This window comes from Nematolebias whitei, chromosome 19 (assembly GCF_014905685.2).
Source record: "Nematolebias whitei isolate Nwh7 chromosome 19, NemWhi1, whole genome shotgun sequence".
NCBI classification, from domain to species: domain Eukaryota; kingdom Metazoa; phylum Chordata; class Actinopteri; order Cyprinodontiformes; family Rivulidae; genus Nematolebias; species Nematolebias whitei.
In genome coordinates, this window is record NC_056516.1 from 22,359,547 (window position 1) to 22,373,663 (window position 14,117).

The window sequence follows — 14,117 nt, forward strand, 5'->3', positions numbered from 1 at the left end:
CCTACAGCCATCAGCATCTATAACATCTCTTAATGAAATGAGGATAACGAGTTACAACAACAAATAATTTCCCTTTGGGATTAATAAAGTATATTTGAATTGAATTGAATATATATACTTTGTATATATATATATATATATATATATATATATATATATATATACTAGAATAAACTACTACTTACTACTTGTACTACTAGCGGTTTTTCATTTATCGCGGGGCTTCAGGGTACTGATCCCAGTGACTAGAGAATGCTCCGCTTCTCTCACGCATCCTACCCGCCCCCTCTAAACACTCAGGGTAATACATGTTTAAATTACACGTTCTCCACTGATGTTTAATCATTTTTCTGATGATTTTTCACAAAATCCCTCTGATCACAAAGCGACCGTATAAGCAAAATCCCAACAATGTTGCCGGAGGAAAAATTGGGTGGAGCTCCTGCAGATAAGGGGCGTTATAATTTACAATTGCGCTGCTCAAGGTGGCTGCATGTTGGAGCAGCTCTGTTACTTTCATTCTGAGATTTTGCTTTTGGAAACTTTAATTCCTGGTTTTCTGGATGTAAATCATATTTTTTGGATTATTGTTTCTTCTGGTATCGGACGCTGTACAGCCGGAAGGATTTTTACTGAAACTTTCATTGTTTTGGACATTTGTTATGATGCGTAACCATGGCAACAATGCTGTTTTCTACAACAACAGCAGCTGATTAACATCTCAAAAGCTCAAATAATATCTCAACTATGGCCCCAACTCTCAAATGAGTTGAAAAGGATGTTATGTGGACGTATTCTCATCTACCTGCCAGCTGTGCTCGAGTGCCTGACAACTGAGATCCTGGAACTAGCAGGAAACACGGCTCATGACAGTGGAAGGACAGGATCGTCCCTCAGCACCTACAGTTGGCTGCCCACAGCTATGAGGAGCTCGGCAGACTGCTGGGAGGAGTGGCCATCGCTCTGGGAGGAGTTCAGCCCAGCATTCAGGTGGTCCTACAGTCCAGGGGAACTGAGAGGCCAGCCGAGTCTGGGTGGACGGATCGGACGGCATCTGCAGCCAGTTTCTTAGGATCCACTGTGGGATGGATCTTTACAAGAGATCCTTCCTGCCTACAGCCATCAGCATCTATAACATCTCTTAATGAAATGAGGATAATGAGTTACAACAACAAAATAATTTCCCTTTGGGATTAATAAAGTATTTTTGAATTGAATTGAATTGAATTGAATTGAATTTACCTTTGGGACAAATTGAGATCACTGATTGGTCAGTTGCTGACGCGTTTACTGGATTGATTGATAGGTGGTGTTCAAGAATTAAACGTGTTAAAAAAAATCATAGATTTTACTGGCCCGTTCAAAACTGTTATAATTTATTCCATATTTATTACAAATTTATTCAATATTTTGGTGAATCTAAAGTTTGAGAACTGAGTTTCCTTAGTTTCCTTATTTTTCAGGGTGCTGAATTAAAATTTAGGGGTGCTTGAGCTCCCCAAAAAGAGGCTAAAATTGCCACTGCAGTAGACCGAGCCCACTACTGGAGATTTAATAGGTGTTTTAAGCTACTAATAAACACGATGAATATTGTGCCTATGGCCATTGTAAGAAGGAGTGATTAATATTATTGTTTTATATTGGCTAGTGATTTTTTCCCCTAAAAGTTAACATAGACTACACTATGCTTCTTAGACTATGGCTAGAATGAGTGAAAGAAGCAGAGCGTGCTCTAGTCACACAAGGAGAGCTGTTGGTCAGGCTACTTCTTGTTGTGCCATTAACTCTAAAATAGTTAATGAATCATGTGTTTACTTATGTAGGTAAAACTAGATGTTAAACAATCAGTTAAAATACATCAGAATGCAGGAAATGGCATCTACTTTATTCAAAATTTGATGGGGGAGGACCCAAGACCCCCCCAACCCACCCACACACACACACACACACACCACCCATCAGTGTGTCCTACCTATTACAAATACCTCTGACTGGCCACCACATTATTCAAGCCAAGAGCCATTGTCAGCACTGGGGCAAAGCTCCCCTGAAGGGATCTGTTCCCTCTTCAGGGGTGGGCACAGCAAGTTATCCTCCTCCATCCCACTGTCCTCTGTATCTGTCGGAGAAAAATATCCTCACTTATCTTACTTACTGGGCAGCACGGTGGCACAACTGGTAGAGCTGCTGCCTCTCAGCGAGCAGGTCCTTGGTTCAAACCCCAGTCCAGGGGCCTTCTGGGTGGAGTTTGCATGTTCTCTCCGTTTTTTCACTCCGGTTTTCTCCGGGTACTCCGGTTTCCTCCCACAGACCAAAAACATGCATGTTAGGCTTATTGGTAACTCTAAATTGTCCCTAGGTGTGAGTGAGAGAGTGACTGGTTGTTTGTCTCGTTTGTCTCTATGTGGCCCTGTGATGGACTTGCGACCCGTCCAGGGTGTACCCCGCCCCTTGCACTGTGATTGCTGGACATGGGCACCAGCGACCCCTGTGACCCAAAATGGAATAAGCGGGTAAAAGAAAATGGATGGATGGATTTTACTTTCTCAAATAGAACCACACTCAATGGCAGAAGATTTTTAACCGGTATTTACTTGTAAGGTCAAATTTTTAGGACAGGTTACATAAATTTACATGAAGTACACACATGAAGGCTAGTCATGAGAATCTGCGCAGAGCTGCCTTCTCAGCTTGCTTTTATAATCTTATCAGTTCAGCCATATTCACAGATCTTGGAGGTGTCCTTGGCTGCCTGCTGCAGCCTCACCCAGCTCCTCATCCAGCTCTCTCTGCTTACATAAACATATGATTCATGGGCAGATTTAAGATTCTCAGCCATACTAATAAAAAACATCTATAACTTTTGACCAAAATTCCCTAACAGCATCCTTTGTCCTCACTCCAACTGCCTTTGTGTCATTTCTAACTGCATCTCTTTGGCTTTCCTCTTTGTCTTTTTCCTGGCAGCTGCATTTCTAACATCTTTCTACCAGTATACCCACTGTCCCTTCTCTGGAAATGTCTAAACCATCTCAGTCTGGCCTCTTACAGTTCTGTCACCTGTCTTTTTGTCACTGACTCCAAACCATACAACAAAGTTTCTCTTACCACCTTTCCTTGACATCTGCTGCCACCCTTTTGTCATGAATCACAACACAGTAACAGAGCATCATGCTCATTTTATAATGAACAAAATTAGTTTTCAAATCAAACATTTCTCCGTTTCTCCGCCATTCACGCCACAGTCTCTAAACGACATTGAATAAAGTTGCATGTTATGGGACAAAATTGACACACTCTTATGTGAGAGGTTTAATTTCCAAGCATTGTTTTGTTGTCCCATACAATTCTGTTTAATTGCAATTTAGTCATGTAGAGATGACTGAGTTTAATCGCTAATTAACGTCTCAGCAGTTCTGCATTCAAATCCAAGGTTTTGGATCAGGATGTTTATTCATACTCACTCTGAATAAACAGCAGATAAACAACTGATGACCTAAATTAATTCCATTGTTCGGTTTCTGTAAATGCTCTATAAAGCTTCATCTTTACTTTTCTTTGCAGATATATCTTTGTTGCAACATAAATATGTCACTCTAAAGGACAAATAAAAAAAAAATACATATAATTTTTCTTTTGTGTGTGTGTATAGGACAGAGTGGGAGATGGACTGACAGAGTGTGGCCTCATCCTCGCTAATGAGGACGTTTCTTTGTTTGGTTGTGGTGAAGAAATAATGAAGGCCATGCTGCTCCTTCACATTAAAAGAAGTCAGCTGAGGTTTGTCCAGGCATCTGAAGAAGATGCCTCCTGGACACCTCCCTTTGAAAGGTTTGCCAGTAATTCTCTCTGGGGGGAGAACCAGGGCAGACCCAGCACTTTGTGATTATTTCATTCACATGGCAGAAGTGATCTGACGTGGTGAATTACCTGCTGCTGCTGTGTCTGTCTCCTCTCAGGTGTTAATCAACAAACGTATGCTCTGTTCTCCTCCTTATAGATTTTAGCACAATTTAGCATTTTACTATCCATCCATCCATCCATCCATCCATCCATCCATCCATCATCAGCTTGAGCAGGGAGGCCAGACATCTCTTTCCACAGCCACCTCTTCCAGCTCTTCTGGGAGAACCTGATGCGTTCACAGGCCAACACGTTGTCACAGTCTTCTGCTGACCTCATGTGGTCATATAGTTTAATAACTTGTTTTTACATTTTATTCAGAGCTGCAAGACTGTTTTTCCGCTTACGTGAACTCCACCAATGAATCTAGCACACGTACGCACACACACACGGACAAATGTGTTTATTTGTGTGCATTGCTTCCTGCCAGCTAAGCACACAAGGAGCACCGACAGTTCTGATGACCACTGTGAACTATACAGATGTTTTTGAGAGTACTTTTAGTTGGTCTTGTTTTTGTTTGTTTTCTCACTAGATGAAAAAACTTTTTTTTTTTTCTCCTGGAAAAAATGATGGAAGTACAGTTCAGATTAAGGTATTTCACATTGTAGATGTACTAATTATTACCTGTACATGTCAGATCATATCACCCAAACTGTAACAATAAATAAATAAATAAATAAATAAATAAATAAACTGTTATACTTTTTTATAGATTTATGACAAAATCCTAGACTTTTTTAATTATGAAGCAAAGTGCAATCTAACAGCATCTTATAGTGACCAATAAAAATAACCAATAAAGTAAGCTAATTTTACAGTTATGACACATTTTCTGGTTTCATTGCTCAAATATACAAAGTCTAGATATATTCCAACCAGGATAGTATGTGTTGGTGAACAAAGAGCAACAATGAAGATCTGCATGAACTCAGGTCCAAATGAAGCAGCATGAACCAGCTGTCACATTAAAGTTTCTCTTTATTACTTCATCATCTGAGGGAGACATATACCACCATGTTGTGATCAAAGTATTTCTCTTACACTTGTGGAAACAGATGCTGCACTAAAAGATCGCCATGCTTCACAAGTTTGTAACATCTGCAACATCTGCCTGTAAGACAGAAAAGACCATTAGCTCATCCATGCACCCTTGTTTCTGAATGTTCTTCTAATAATGTTCTTCTGATAAACCTTCAACTCATGTACTACTGATGATTGGTGAGCTCTTTTGATTTTAATTAAACAAGTACACTGAAGGAGTCATCTTGTACATGAAAAACTGATGAGGTCCTTCGTTCCCTTTTGTTTAATTTATATATTTATTGACATTTATAAACTTATTTAACATGTACATCCACTTCAATTATTAGTAAAGTATCCATTGAAATGCCTTTTTTTAAACAAGAAAAATAACACAACATAGATAATAGAAAGGGTGAGAAAGTGTTTTTTTGTTATAATCAACATATCATACAGAAATTGCAATGTATATATCTGGTCTGTGTGATTTTTGTATAAACCATCCATTTCTTCCATTGTAAAGTAAATAATCCCTTTTCATCGTTAAATTCTGTAGTTATTCCCTCCATCGTGTATATGTCCATTGTGACGTCCATCCATATGTTCAATGTTGGGCTCTCTAATGAAAGTCAATCTTTTCATGAGGGCTTTTTTGCACGCAACTAATAAAATATTGAACAAATATTTGTCTATCTTTGACCATCCTTCAGGCATGAGTCCAAAAAATAAAACTTTACTTTCTAGAGGCAGTTGACTTTCAATAATATCTGCCCTATGTATCTCCATCCAATAAGTTTTAATTACTTGATAGTCCCAAGAACTATGTTAATGATATACACTTTTATTTATACAGTTTCTCCAGCAAGCTGGAGAGTTACCCTTATAGTGGGATTTTTGGTAAAGTGTAATAAAGTATCTTATTAAACTTTTCCACCTAAATTCCCTCCATCTTCCTGAGCTGCGACATTTCCACTGATACTCCCAGATTGTTCTCCACTCTTCCTCTGTTATATCTATTTCTCCCTCTGTTTCCCACTTTGTTTTGGTGTATAAAGTTGAATGTGCTTTCATGTTTATAAGTCCTTTATGAGATAATACCTCTCTGTTTGTTTGAGTCATGTCGGTCCAACCGCGAAGTTATTGCTGCAGCAAAGTTACACAATTCATGTGTTACAATAAAGCTGTCAGACTTCTTATTTTTCTTGGATCATGTGTCTTTCTAGTCAAGTAAACATGTTTTGTACAACATTTCTTTTAAATAAATCTATACTGTTCTGGCAGTGGCTGATAAAGCACTTTATATAGCTTCATATATTAGTCTTTGGCTTTATAGAGAGTACATCTGCTGCCCCCTAGTGGCTGCAGAACTGCAACAACTACTGAAACATATTGGTTGCTTTGCAGCTTTAAAAACTTACTTTTTTCAATGCAAATTACTTATATTCAGCTAAATGAGAGAAAAAAAACCCCACCACATTGTAATATTATAGAAAGATTTATTTCCAAACATTTAAACCTTTTGTTTTGTAAAATTACCTATAAAATGGCACTTTTTCAAAATTTCCAACCTTTGCTGTTACATTGCCTCTTGCATGCAATAATGATGACATGAAAATAATTGCAACATATTTATTTATAACATCCTTATCAAAATATTTCACTGTTTAAATGTGCATATTTTGCATCCGCTCTCATACAGTCAACTCACAAGAAGCTTTTTGTTGTTAGGGACAAACTTTGCGAAGTAAACAAACAAAAGGTGATTCAAATGAGCATGAATAATCGTTCCAGTTAACATGATCTACAAAGGTAATGTGGCCACAGTGTTCCTCTTCATCAAGATTGTCTGGCTGTCCGATATCCCAACGGGAAAAATTGAACATAGACCCATCAGTCCAAATCCATCCTCCTTCCTTGTGCATGTCATTGAGTCCAATCCAGGTCCATTCCCGAGTGGGATCAAAGTTTTGGACCAAAGAAACCACAAAATTAAGATCTTCCTCACTGTGGATGGACACCAGGTTGGCTCCCTCTGACAAACACTGAAACTCTGCATCAGCCCAGGTCAGACGTGCAGCAAAATACTTGTAGCAGCGACCGCCGAAGCTGAACCAGTACATGGGACAGTCGCCTCTCTGCAGCTTCAGTTCCTGTCCATCTGAAGGAGACGCAGCAGCCAGAGCCAGAACCAACAGAGAGAGGAACAGCATCATGGTGGAGTTTAGAGTCTCCAAGTCTGAGAGCTTTGAATGATGGGATGGATGTTGGAAAGAATCCTGCAGAGTCCACTGACCTGCTGCTTCTTTTATATCCCTCAGAGAGGGAGTCTGACTTGTTGCTGTGATGTCATTGGTCAGAGATCTGGTAACTGATCCAGCTGTCACACTTGCAGCACAAAATCTGGTCATCTGATGGAAAATGAACCTGGATTTTTTTTTTCATGAATGTATAATTTTGTAGTTTTGACCACAAGTTGTCCTCTAATATTATCTTTATTTTAAAAGTGTTCATATACAGTGCAGGAACCTCAAAGATAAAGTCCTTCCTGTGTTTGTATTTAAATTAAGATTTTATTCTGAGGGTAAATTAAAAATCTCAGTCATAAACTTTAAACACAAACATTTCTCAAATTTCCTGCCTTTTTCTGTATCCTCTACATCACTGATTCTCAAACTACATTGAAATGAAACAAGGAAATGTTTTTGTTATCATTAATATGGGCAGCTGTGGCTGAGTGGTTAGAGCAGTCGTCCTCCAATGGAGTTGGAGGTTTGATTCCATCAGCAGTCACATGCCAACGTGTCCCAGGGCAAGACACTGAACCCCTCATCGCCTCCGATGTGTGTCCCATTGGTGTACGGACGTGGCAGTAATTAATCTTTGCAAAGATCTAGTAGAGTGCTGTATGAATGGGTACCGGTAAATGAGGGCACAGATTATGCTGTAAAGTGCTTTGAGTATCCTGATAAGATAGAAAGGTGCTTTATAAGTGCAGACCATATACAATTCTTTTTTTTATTGCACTGTTATTGTACAGAGATGACTGAGTTTAATCTCTGATAAACATCTCATCATGTTTAAAGTTTTGCATCAGGACTTTTATTTATGCGGACTCTGAACAAACAGTATGTTGGATAAAATAATTATCGTTTCAACTTCAAGTTCAAGGTTCAAGGTTCTTTATTGTCATTCGCATCACATGTGGTATATCAAGTGGAATGAAACTGTGCACTCAAGATCCCAATTATACCCAAAAAATAGCAAAGATATAAAGTATTAAAAGAAGCAGTATGTAAGGATCTAAGATATACACCAAGTTGCTGTATACGCTAAACGAACACCAAACGGTATGCTAAAAGATCTAAGATTTATGCTAAACACTAATAATGTAAAATATTACAGTATATTAAACAGCAGTCTGAACATGAGTCTGTAGTGAGCAGATATCTGAACACAGCAGCATAAAAGCAAAAAATCAGCAGCATGAATAATCAGCAGCACATCTTCTTTTTTTCTTCTTTTGGCTTCTCTCAGGGTTGCCACAGTGAGTCCTCCTCCTCCATCTCACTCTGTCCTCTGGATCCTCTGTCCTCACTCCAACTACCTCCATGTCTTCTCTAACTGCATCCATATATCGCCTCTTTGTCTTTTTCCTGGCAGCTGCATTCATAATATCCTTCTACCAATATACCCACTGTCCCTCCTCTGGACATGTCCAAACCATCTCAGTCTGGTTTCTCTAACTTTATCCCAGTTGTTCAACCTGTGCTGTACCTCTGATGATCTCATTCCTAATATTATCCATTCTTGTCACTCCTAAGGAGAACCTCAACATCTTCATTTCTGCTACTTCCAGTTCTTTCTCCTCTCATTTTGTCCATGTCTCTGTCTCCAGACCATACAACATAGCTGGTCTCACCACAGTCTTGTAAACTTTTCCTTTGACCTTTGCCGACACCCTTTTGTCACAAATCACTCCTGAAACTTTTCTCCATCCACTCCATCCTGCCTGGACTCTCTTCTTCACCTCTTTACCACATTCCCCATTTTCCCAGACAGTGGATCCCAAGTACTTGAAGTCCTGCACCTTTGTGACCTCTGCTCCTTGTAGCCTCACTGTTCCACCGGCCTCCCTCTCATTCACATACATGTACTGTGTCTTACTATGGCTGACTTTCATTACTCTTCTTTCAAGTGCATACGTCCACCTCTCAAAGTTTTCTTCCATCTGTTCTCTGTTCTCTGTTCTCAGCACAGATCACAATGTCATCTGCAAACATCATCGTCCATGGGGATTCTTGCCTGACCTCATCTATTAGTCGGTCAATCACCAGAGCAAACAAGAAGGGGCTCAGAGCCGATCCTTGATGCAATCCCACCTCCACCTTGAAGCTACAGTATCTGTCACTCCTCCAATACATCTCACCACTGTCCTGCTGTCCTTATACATGTCCTGTACCAGTCTAACATACTTTTCTGCCACTCCAGATTTCCTCATGCAATACCACACCTTCTCCCTTGGCACCCTGTCATATGCTTTTTTTTTATCTGCAAAGACAATGGAGTTCTTTCTGACCCTCTCTGTACTTCTCCATTAGCATTCTCAAAGCAAAGATGGAATCTGTGGTGCTCTTTCTTGGCATGAAACCATACTGCTGCTCACAGATAGTCACCTCTCGTCTAAGTCTTGCTTCCACAACTCTCTCCTGGATCTTCATTGTGTTGCTCATCAACTTAATTTCTCTGTAGTTGCTACAACTCTGTACATCACCCTTGTTCTTAAAAATGGGCACCAGCAAACTTCTTCTCCATTCCTGAGGCATTTTCTCACCCTCAAATATACTATTGAATACTTGATTGAAAAACCTCACTGCCATCTCTCCAAGATATTTCCAAACCTCCACTGCTATGTCATCAGGTCCTACTGCCTTCCCCTTCTTCATTCTTTGCAGAGCTTTCCGGTCTTCACCCTCACTAATCTTTCTCACTTCCTGGTCCACAGTTTCTATGACCTCTACTCTTCTTTCTCTTTTATTCTCTTCATTCATTAGGTTCTCAAAGTACTCATTCCATCTTCCCATCACTCTCCTCACTTGTTAGAACATTACCATTCCTCTCTTTAACAAGCCTAACCTGCTGCACATACTTTCCAACCTGATCCCTCTGTTCACCAATTAGTACAAGTCCTTCTGGCCCTCTTTAGTGTCCAGCCTCCCATACAACTCATCGTACGCCCTCTGCTTTGCCTTAACTACTTTCCTCTTTGCTCTATGTTCCATCTCCTTACACTTGTCTCCTCTCTTCTGTTCTCTCACTGTCATATTTCTTCTTGTCTTATCTCTTTCTTTGAATAGCGTCCTGCACTTCACTATTACACCACCAGGTTTCCTTATCATCCATTCTCTGTCCAGATGACACACCAAGTACCTCTAATTACTGTTGCTGTAGTAGTCCAGTCATTTGGAAGCTCTTTCTTACCACCTAGAGCTTTTAACAGCTCCTCTCTGAATTTCTCACAACATTCTTCATAACTGGGACCCTGTGTATACAGTTTTGTTTCACCACACTTACTACATGTGGTGTGAATGACAAAGAAACTCTAACCTTCCTTCTTCATCTTCCACCATTTGGTCTTCTTTTCTGATTTTACTTATTTTCTCTTCTTCACAACAACAGTAATTCTACACACAACCATCTGATACTGTCTGGCCACGCTCTCCCCTGCCACAACCTTACAGTATCCAATCTCCCTCAGGTTTCTTCTTCTACACAGAATGTAGTCGACCTGCGTACTCCTTCCTCCACTCTTATAGGTCACTCTATGTTCCTCCCTCTTTTGGAAATATGTGTTGACTACAGCCATTTTTATTTTCTTGGCAAAATCCACCTCATCTGTCCTTCCTGGTTTCTTTCCTTGACACCAAACCTACCCATCACTTCCTCATCCCCTCTGTTTCCTTCACCAACATATCCATTCAGGTCTGCTCCAATCACCACCCTTTCCTTCCTTGGGAATACTCTCTATCACTTCATCCAGATCTTTCCAAAATGTATCATTCTCCTCCCCATCACATCCAACCCGTGGAGCATAACCACTGACATTTAGCATCAGACCTTCTACTTCTACCTTCAGACACATCACCCTATCTGACACTCTCTTCACCTCTACTACATTCTTTGCCAACTCCTCCTTCAGGACCATCCATACTCTTTTTCTTTTTCTATCTAGACCATGGTAAAACAGTTTAAACCCTGCTCCAATGCTGCGAGTCTTGCTGCCCTTCCACTTGGTCTATTGGACACTTAAACATCTACCTTCCTTCTCTGCATCATGCCAGCCAGCTCTCTACCTTTGCTTGTCATTGTCCCCACATTTAGAGTTGCAACCCTCAGTCCTACATTCTTCACTTTCCTCTTCTCCCTCTGTCACCTGACACATTTCCCTCCTCATGGTCTTCGACTAACAGTAGCCCAATTTTCTCCGGCACCCTGTTTGTCGTTGTTAACCCGGGCTTCGACCAATCCGGTATGGTACATAATAATATATATAATGGTATATAATCAGTGATATATAGTCAGCAGCTCATATCACCAAATAAAGTGGCATTACAGTGATTATCCTGGTTAGAGATTCATGAGTCCAACAGCTTCAGGGTAGAAGCTGTTCCTCAGTCTAGTGGTTCTATACTTAATTTTCCACAACCTCCTTCCTGAGGGGAGCAGGGCAAAAAATGTGTGTGCTGGGTGAGTGGGGTCCTTCATGATGCAGGTGGCTCTCTTCCTGCATTTGGAAGTGTAAATGTCTGTGATGGTGAGGAGGCTGACTCCAACAGACTTCTGTGCAGCCTTCCCCACTCTCTGCAAAGCTTTTCTTTCTGCAGCTGTGCAGCCTCCATACCAGATGTTGATGCTGCAGCACAGGATGCTCTCCACTGCACACCTGTAGAAGGAGGTGAGGACTGAGCTTCCCAGACCAGCTCTTCTCAGCCGTCTGAGGAAGTAGTCTCTGATGAGCTTTCTTGATCAGGCTGGTGGTGTTGTTGTCCCAGCTGAGGTTGTCATTCATGTGTACACCCAAGTACATGTAGCTGGAGACCACTTCCACCGTAGATCCTCTTATCTTGAGGGGTGTAGGTGTGTTTGTTCCTTATGAAATCCACAATCATCTCCTCCTGCTTCTTCACATTGATGTGAAGGTTGTTCTGCAGGTTCCTTATCTTTTTACACAAATAAGCCTCTCTGAGGTCACAACAAGATTTTTAAACCTATCTTTACTTGCAAGGGCAGACATCAAGGAAGGTTTTACAGATGTGCATGCCTATAGCCTTGTCAGTGATAATCTGCGCCGGACAGAGAAGCAGGGAAAGCTTTAATACACGTTATCACACAGAGACGAGGCCAAGACGACCTCTGCTTTCCAGCTTACAGATGAGGAAGAGGCCTTGGAGTTGATCAGAGAGACAGGCTTCATGCTCTGCACAACGAAGCATGTAGACACACAAGCAACTCTCTAACTCACACACATTAGTTTAACATGAGTTACTAATAAACATCCATAACAAAAAAAGGGTTGTAGCATCAATTATCCAGGTATGGTATGGTATGGTATATAGTTTATTCATTTAAAAAAAATACAAAACAATTCCATAACAATATAAAAAAAGATACAAAAGATTTAAAATGAAAGGCAGCAGAAAGAAGCAAACATCTTATTATATCTGCCCCTTTTTTTCAAACAATTATTTCAGACATAATAATCTTCAAGTAACAGAACAAAATGAATAACTTTCTAATTTATCTAATTCTAATACAAAACACACACTAAGCTACTTCATATATACTTTTTTAACAATTCAGTTCTGATCTTTTTCTTAAATGTACACATTGACTTGGCATTTTTCACATCACTCTCTAGACCATTCCACAATCCAACTCCTTGGATTGAGGTAGACCTTCCCTTCAGACTAGTTCTGAATTTTAGTTTGACAAATATTTCTATCCCCTTAAGGTTATAGCAACTTTGTCTTTTAACAAAATTTCTTTGGATATTTAATGGTAATGTGTTATTTTGAGCCCTATACATAACTGATAAAATACTGTAATCTACCAAATCATGGAACTTCAATAACTTCAGTTGATAAAATAATGTGCTTGATGGGTGACTGTAATGCTTTCTGGTGATGATTCTTACAGCTCTTTTCTGTAAAATAAAAATAGGTTTTGTAAATGTTTTACACGCTTTCCCCCAAACATCAATGCAATAGATTAAATGTGGAACAATGATTGTGTTATACAACATGTACAGAGCTTTATCATTTAATAATTCCCTGACTTTGTATAGTACTGCAATAGATTTAGATATTTTTGTTCTTACAGAATTTATTTGTTTTTTCCATGTTAGCTGTTCATCAATGATTACACCCAAAAATTTCATCTCATTAACTCTACAAATCTCAACACCCTCAATTCTAAATGGATCGTCAACAGTTCTCTTTTTGTTACTGAATATCATGTATTTAGTTTTGTCTAAATTTAATGATAATTTATTAAGTTTAAACCAAGTTTGTATTTTATCAAATTCTGTCTTCATCAATTCCAACATCCGTTTTACATCTTTACCCAAACAAAAAAATGTGGTGTCATCTGCAAAAAGGACACATTTGAGGAGTCCTGATATATTCACTAAGTCATTCACATATAAAATAAATAACTTTGGTCCAAGTACAGAGCCTTGAGGAACTCCACAAGTGATATTGCACAGGTCAGATCTTACACCAGGTAGTCTGGATGTTTTCATCCAGGTAAATAACAACAAAAATGGTTAAATCATGTCATCTGGACCAGTTAACCATTTTTGTTGTCATCTACGTGGATGATTGAGCCTACAAATCTTTTTCGTGAACCACTTTGGACTTGGTTGTCCTCCGGTTGTTTCTTTATGTAGCAAGTTGGCCATCTGGACTAAAACATTTGACTGTTCTTGATGATGATTGATTGTTTTGGATGGGTGTGCTCTGTTTGCATGTGTTAAAAAATTACTTTTGAGATTCCAACAGAAGGTTGGCTTGAAACACAGCAGTGAAGGCTACCTATGGGACAGATCTGGTTAGCAGGCTACAGACTGAGGAAGTCCCCTGGATGGGGGGGGGGGGGGGGGGGGGTTTCCAAGCAAAAAAACAGGGGCATCGGTG

The 14,117-nt window shown here is 39.8% G+C and overlaps 1 protein-coding gene across 1 annotated transcript; it reads right to left on the bottom strand.

Moving 5' to 3' along the window:
- Positions 1-6,650: 6,650 nt before the first annotated feature.
- Positions 6,651-7,139, bottom strand: LOC119425208 (galactose-specific lectin nattectin-like). Its single transcript, XM_037692732.1, has one exon. The coding sequence runs from the start codon at positions 7,137-7,139 to the stop codon at positions 6,651-6,653; it is 489 nt and encodes a 162-aa protein (XP_037548660.1).
- Between the last annotated feature and the right edge of the window lie 6,978 nt (positions 7,140-14,117).